The 7,500-nt window shown below is 40.1% G+C and overlaps 1 protein-coding gene across 1 annotated transcript in view; it reads right to left on the bottom strand.

The window, feature by feature from the left end:
* LOC138024844 (uncharacterized) overlaps positions 1–7,500 on the bottom strand; it is a 75,787-nt gene that overhangs the window by 35,575 nt on the left and 32,712 nt on the right. The window contains exons 3-4 of the mRNA XM_068872034.1: positions 2,674–3,056; positions 758–1,108 (exon numbers count right to left, since the gene is read on the bottom strand). Coding sequence (XP_068728135.1) covers positions 758–1,108; positions 2,674–2,818 — 496 coding nt within the window. The 5' untranslated portion in view covers positions 2,819–3,056. The remainder of the gene's footprint in view (positions 1–757; positions 1,109–2,673; positions 3,057–7,500) is intronic.

Here is a 7,500-nt window from a genome sequence, read left to right as displayed (position 1 = left end):
GGGGATACCACATCTCGCAGGAGATCTAAAAATAACTTAAGAGGGATTATGATGGGAATAGGGCCAGTATGAAGGATTACTTCTCTTACCTTCATAATCTCTTGCGAATACTTCTTTATTACGTCATAATAAGAGATCATTAAGGGATTAATGAACCCAATGTAAGATCCCTGATGAAGGCAGAAGCCGAAACGCGTAGGGTCTAAATAAAGTTTCTATTCGTTGGAAGACGATTCTCTATAATTACTATAATTAATAGTAGATTGAGGAGAGGAATCTGGACAACTGATTGCATGCGTGAAAATGTGAGTCCGGGAATTGAACCCGGGTCTCCAGATTACTAGTCGGATGCCTTGACCCCCCGGCCCCCCAACCACGCTGGCAACTTTTTCGTATATTAACCTTATTGTGACTGGCTCTATTTTAACGTTATTGATATTTTAAACTTATATATCTTTGTATATTATACACGGCTTTTACGTAGAACAGATTTTCTATATATGTGAAATGCATATGTACATTTGATGAAGTTACGGTGTTTAAATAAAGTTTTCCTATTCTATCCTATCCTATCTATCTACAGATCTAGAAATTAATTCTGGAAACAAATCAAGCTTAGCCCTCCTCGCAACAAATGACTAGAACTTGAATTAACAAAAATGCTCATTTACACTATAAGGAACTAACATGCTATGACATTACAGTAGATAGGCAATGGTAGACTCGTGTGGGTTATAGCTTACGTACGAAGACTTACCCGAGCACTTGCCCTCACAGTAAACCGCACTGAAGCCCATTAAAGAGCTGGTGTTATCTGATTTGAATATCACAAATATTTGGTATGAAGTGGAGTAGATTCCTTCCTTCGGGGGAGGATGTCTTCCGTAAAACACCCCTAACACCTCCGCTGTGGCATTCTCTCCATCATACACGTATAAAACGTCCGTGTTGTTTTCGTTTTGCAAACTGAAGTTTGCAAAAACTAGGTGAATTTTGTGACCTGCCCTGACAATGATTCTCCAAGAACAATACTGTCCATCCGGGTAATTACTTGGGTGGTTTGGTGATTGGAAGGTGCCGTTTGGTCCACTTAAAGTATAATTGCAGCCTGAAGGAAAGCAAATAGGAAGACAGATACAAAAAAAAAATAAATAAATAGGCGTCCTTACAGACGTCAAACATAGAAACTTGGGTGTTCGGTGGTTACTATATCATCGAGCTGCAAGAACCTAGTGGCATACTGGCCATCAAACTCGGTTCAGGTGGTAACCGACCCACAATTTAGTTAGCAAACGACTTGTGTGCCAAAGCGCGCGGTGCAAAGTATTTAGGATTCATCATGATATTTTATAGTCACGTACGAAGCTCGCCTTTTTCAAAACACGTGAAACAGCCCTAAACAAGTTGGTTAAATGGTACTACAAACCGGGAAAAAAAAGTTGTTAATTCATTTACCTTTCCAACCCACGTATTCTGTCATTTTAACCTCTTTTGTTCTGATGGGTTATGCAATTAGCTCCGCTCCCCCTAAACAATGTTGTGTCGTAATTCCTGTGATATTTGGCCACAAACAGGCAACATTAAATGGGGCAAGGGGCCTTTTGGAGAATTTATGGCGTGGTTATTTTACGCATTAAAAAAAAAACTGCTCAATACTGTTAGTGTGGCAATGTGTCAACTCATTTTGACGCTGATTCTGGCTAAATCGGTGACACTGCCACTAAAAGAGTCCTCTTTTGTCTATAATGGAAATTCTCTATTTCAATTTGCCTGCCTCTGCTTTAACGAAACTTTATCAGCCACTAGGGGGGGATACTTGAGATTTGACTCATGGTCAGCATTGCAGCATAATAAGAAGCACGGCTCTTATGAAATTCTACCACCATTTGACAAATTTACAACTGTAATAGGGCTAAAGTGAGCGGTTGCTATTACGTTAAGGTTTTAGTTGCATTCTTCGTCAGTTTGAAAAAATGGCTAATTGGGGAGGGGGGGGGGGGACCACTTTGTGACACTAATTGATAGGTTTTCATGACAAAGGGTTGTCCAACACAGCACATATTAATTGCGTAAAGAAGATTCACGTTTCTTGGTGTAGGCATCACAAAGTGACCCTAAAGCCTTGACCTTAACTAAAGAGCCATGCATGAAGTTTTTAGGCTTAAGAAGTATTGTGACGAGTATACAAAGTACCATGAATCTCATTACGCAGCTGTCTTGCACGCGAATATTCATGTGACTTAAGTTGAGTATAACTGAGGGTTGGGAGACAGTGATACACATAATGTGCATCTTACTGTCTGTGTTGATTATAAAGCCACATTCACTTTTGACGTATTATTTACATCTCTCCCCTCCCCCCCTGATTCAATGTTGTGCAAAACTGAACGGTTTTAGTGGGAAATTGTTGTGTTGCCTTCCAACATTGAATAGGCGGGAGGAGGGCTATATCAAAGAAGGTGAAACTACTTATTTTGCGCTTTAATAGAATCCGGTTGAAATACAGCTCTGGTGTGGTTCATCTACATAACCTTCCCAACTACTTTTGTCTATGATATTAGCTGGGCTACTAAGTACATGTAGCAAATTAAAATGACTGATTTCTTTCCAGTCAGTTGAGCATAGGGTCCCAGTGAATTTATCACAACCTTTCAAAAAATCAATTTTACTTACTTCGGTAGTAACAATAGTATACTGTGGGTTTCGGTTTCCCTGCATTGTAAGGAACCTTTTTCCATTTTCTATTGACCGTAGCACTTTCTTCTGTATCAAAAATATCCACTCCAAACTTGCTACTGCCCATTGCACCATTTGACATTTTGCCGAGTCATAGGCCAGCAAAAAAAATGGATCTTTAGAGGGAAGAGGAATGGGATTATTCTTGCTACCGTTTCCTGCGCAGCAGAATCGAATTTCTGTATCATTTGTGAACGTTCCTCCAGGGACAGTCCCTCCTATAGCATTTGAGTTTGGGATGCTGTCATCATCATCCCAGCGAACACCACCGTTCGACAGTCCGCTGGGGCACGATCTCTTTTTATAAACACAGTATTGACCTATAAGAGACAACCAGTGTCAGTTGACTGGGGAGTTAACGGGCGGTTTGGTCGTTATAACTCATCCCTGTCACAAATATTCTAGGCCGCATATTTTCGCTTGTTTTTTTTTTTTTGTTCGTTTGTTGTTTTGTTCTTTGCCATATTTTGGAAAGCCCCTTTTCTTGTTTGGTTGTCACGTGGCTGACCGATCGTACATACGTCCGTCCGTCGGTCCATACGTCCGTAAAGAATTTGGGGATGGGGATGGGAGATTAAGGAAGGGAAGGGAAGGGAGGGGAGTCTCGCGAATGCAGCTTTGAGGAGCGGACGGGCGAATTTTCTTGGCGGGGAAATTTTGTGCAGTCTGACTTTATCCTACTGACCTTCGTGACTTAAACGCAATAAAGAGAAGGAAAAAGCACGTGAGAAGAGGTAACGAAACTAGAGAAATTTAAGCCAAGAAATTTTCGAGAGAAGCCGAGGAAGGAGAAGAGGAGACAATTTAGATGAAAAACACCATAAAGCTGACAGAAATTGAGCGAAGGACAAAACACTTATTTATAACGGTTAGCTTTCAGATAATGTTTGCCTTCTTAAAATGCACTGATGCCTCGCAGCCTCAAAAACTTTGTAAAACGCGCTAAAAGAAACGAAGAAGGCGTGAAAACGTTTGCAGTTCCGTGTTGACAGAGATTCTGGCATATTTCAACAGTACACACCACGCCGCCATCCAAGCTTATAACAGACACCATTGGCGAGTTTACTGTCATCTTTGTCTATTTCGTCAGACATAATATGTAGATTTCGCCAAGCCTAAAAGCGGAGCTCGCTCGTTATTTAGTCTTACTGGCCATAGGGTTAGTAAAAATAATAGGTTTTCGAATTGTCCGCGTTTTTGTATTTCCGGTTACTGCTTAATTAATTCATTTTCTTTGCTTTCTTCTGTAGAAAAATTCATTGCCTAACTACTGAATTCCAGGGTAAATTTCACGCAAAAAACCGATATCACGTGAATCACAATGCGATGAGTGCAAAATCTCTTTTTGAAGTGAAATTTACCAGTTTGACAATGTTTTTTTCTTGAATCGTATGAGTTTTAAAAAGAAAACAAGCACACCCTCAGCGAGCGAAAGGAGTCAACTGTCAATAGCCAGTGAATAGGAATCACGCTAAAATTAGAAACCGTAAGCAAACTTTGTCAGTTCAAGGCCGGGGTTCAAGGTCAAAACTGAGTTTTACTGATTTACTTTATTTCACTTTATCTCTGCAAACGAAATCAGTCACAATTAGACGTATTTCATTGAAACACGCCAGGTTGGCTTGAAACAAGAATAGGCAAAAAACGGCAATGCAACCAAGAAAGGACAAACTTCAAACAAGATCCGCTCTAGCAAATGACCTTCGTTGCTTTAAACAAACTTTTGAAAACACAAGCTAGTGATATTTCTCCCTAATTTTACAAGAACTCATTGCCATTACGTGTTTATAACATACGGGCAAAATTTCTTGTCACTGTCGAGGCACATTGAAAAACAGTTGGGCAAACGGATTAAAAAAGCATTTGTTCGCTTGCATTTTAGAGCAAAACAAACAAACAAACAAACAAATCAGTTATTTCTTTACGTCCAAAATAGTACATATTTTTGTTACTTCATTCCAGTTGAGAATAAAATTTCGAGTTTTCTTCCTGAACAAACGAAAAACTAATTAAACCGCTTTTTAAAAATAAGCATCCATTTTAAATTACGCATCCTTAAAAGTAACAAACGGTTTAGTGCCCAAGGAAAGAAGTTTGATCTATTACTGGTATTCTTTTTTGTCTTTGTTTTTCCCTTTCTCTCTCCTTTCGTTTCTGTTCTAGGCGTAGGTCGTCCTAGAATCATCCAACCTTATCAGAGATTCTAAAGATATGCCAAAAATTGCAATACAGAGAGCAAAGCAGCTGTAAAAAAAATTAAAAAGTAAGTACTCAGCTTTAAGTTTATACACCTGCGATGCTTGAATTGAATGTCTGCGTAGCCAACCGTGTGGACCGCAGGAATCATGATATGTCAAACTGGATTCAAACCAGAGAAAAATACAGAAAGGACACATTTTCCAAACCGTTTTCCACCTGGACACGAAAAACGTTGACCGTTAAGAACTTTATTTGACGTAGTTTGGCCATGTAGCGGCGTCAAGCCACAGAAAGCGCGCGAAAAATAAAGCCTTGTTTATGATTGGGTTAATTAACCTGGGTTACGCCTGAGATCCAATCGAAAACCATTACCTGGTCAGCAGTTAACTAAAAAAAAACAACTGACTACGATGAGCTTTAAACTGGAGCCCAGGATATGGTCACGTGGTACTGGTCAGTGGATACCTTGTTTACATAGGTGTCAATTGACCATAACATTTATGTCCAATATCAAAGAGGTATGCTGTAAAACTGGCGTGATACTGGTCACATTGGCATGCATGGAGGGGTGGACGTACGGACGGACAGTCGATGACGTCATAGGTATGAAACCAAATGCAATGGGTTAACATTTGCTATTATAACCAAACTCTCGACGCCGTATAAATTTATTGGATCGCAGTACATTTATCTGCAACGAATGCACTTGTAGGATTTTCGGCAAAATACAAACCCTTATATTTTTGTTTGGGTTCTTTAACGTCCCACAGGGATGGCTACAGGGATGGCCACAGGGATGGCCACAGGGATGGCCACAGGTATAAAAGTGTGCGAAATCCTTGCAAAGAAAGCTTGGTTTTTGTGTTCGGTGGTGGAACCGATTAGTTGTCAAACCAACAACAGTAAAGTGAAAATGACCATTTCTGGTCAAGGAAAAATGAGGGCCCCAATCGGGTTCTGCAATCCCGCCATCGCGACCAAAATGTTCCCTTCATCCCGAAATCGCGAACGTTTTTATCGGCAAATCCCGATACCGGTCATGACGTCACAGCATGATGTGCAAACCTCGTTGTCAGTTACAACTACAATTGATTTAGAATACACCTTGTTAGTCCACCAAGCTTTATGATCCAATTGACCTTAATTGTATCATTCGACACTACCCCACAACTATTTCACGGCTGAAATTTCAGATACAGAAACAACATTTCTAGATTCAAACATTTACAAAGGTTCAAGAGCAACCCAGTCCTTGATGTGTGCATGCACTTCAAACCTACTCAAACACGTCAAAACACGCGCCACCCAGCAGGAGTCAAAAAAGACTTCATCAAAGGCTCAGGCTCAGAGAAAACTCTTCTAAAAAAATATTTGAAGAGCTCATCCAAAATATTAAATCACGCCAACGTGACAGGTTATCTCGACAATCTGGTTCAAAGGACACTCTCAGCAACTTAAAAACAGGAAACTGGCTCTCTTTCAAAAACCACAGGAGAGAAAAACGAAACTTGCGATACAATATCACCCAGCAGTGACGAACTTAAAACAAATCCTCATGAAACTCGACTGGCATTAAACAGAGTGTCAAGTTGCTCAAAGAAATCTACAAAAACTCGCCCGTCATGTTGCAAAAACAGGGCGGTCAATCAAAGATATACTAATGGGAGTGAAATTACAAAACTGAAAGGCTAAAACACGCACTAGGGAGTCGTGTCACTCCCGTACACTTAAATTTCCGGTCGTTTCCGTCGTGGCCAAGGGCGAAAGTTGAGTTTATTTCTGGTTGTCAGAAATCCCGGATGTCGGGGCTTCAAAGTAACGATTTCCCTGATCCCGCGTCCTGTCCATAAATGCAATCCCGAATCCTAATATCATATTTCTTTAGAATCCCGATTCCCGGGCCCTACAAAAGTCGAAACCCGAATCCCGAAAACCTATTGGGGACCCTCAATAATGACCATTTGTAATTAACCTTATGGCGCAGTGAGGACAGCACTCGCTACCAATCAATATCTGGAGCAGGGTTGGTGCAGTGGTGAGAGCACTCGCCTTTTACCGATGTGGCCCGGGATAGAATCTCGGTTTCGACGCAATATGTGGATTGAGTTTGTTGGTTCTGTACTCTGCTTCGAGACTTTCCCCAGGGACGCCGGTTTCCTCCTTTCTCAAGAACCAAAATATGTTTTGATTTCAGTTATTATTATTATTATTATTATTATTATTATTATTATTACTTTATTTATTTATTTATTTATGTTCTTTTATGGTATTGATGATGATGATGATGATGATGATGATGATGATGATGATGGAATCCAGATTCTTTAAAAAAATTCCCAATGGGCGTTCTTTCTAGTTCAACCATGACTCCTTTTATTATTATTTCCCTTGTTTGCACTAGACACATTATCCTTGGGTAGCCAAAAAAAAACATAATTTCAACCAAGTCTTTCAGCTTAGAAATTCATGATTCCATGCATTCGAACACCACTGCTTCATTGTCTAACACTGTCGATGGAAGATGATAGCACCATTTATCCCGGTGCTCAAAACTGTTTTTCTTAC

This window comes from Montipora capricornis, chromosome 11 (assembly GCF_036669925.1).
Source record: "Montipora capricornis isolate CH-2021 chromosome 11, ASM3666992v2, whole genome shotgun sequence".
NCBI classification, from domain to species: domain Eukaryota; kingdom Metazoa; phylum Cnidaria; class Anthozoa; order Scleractinia; family Acroporidae; genus Montipora; species Montipora capricornis.
Note: the sequence above shows the minus strand (reverse complement) of the source record. Positions and strands in the feature narration are given on the sequence as shown.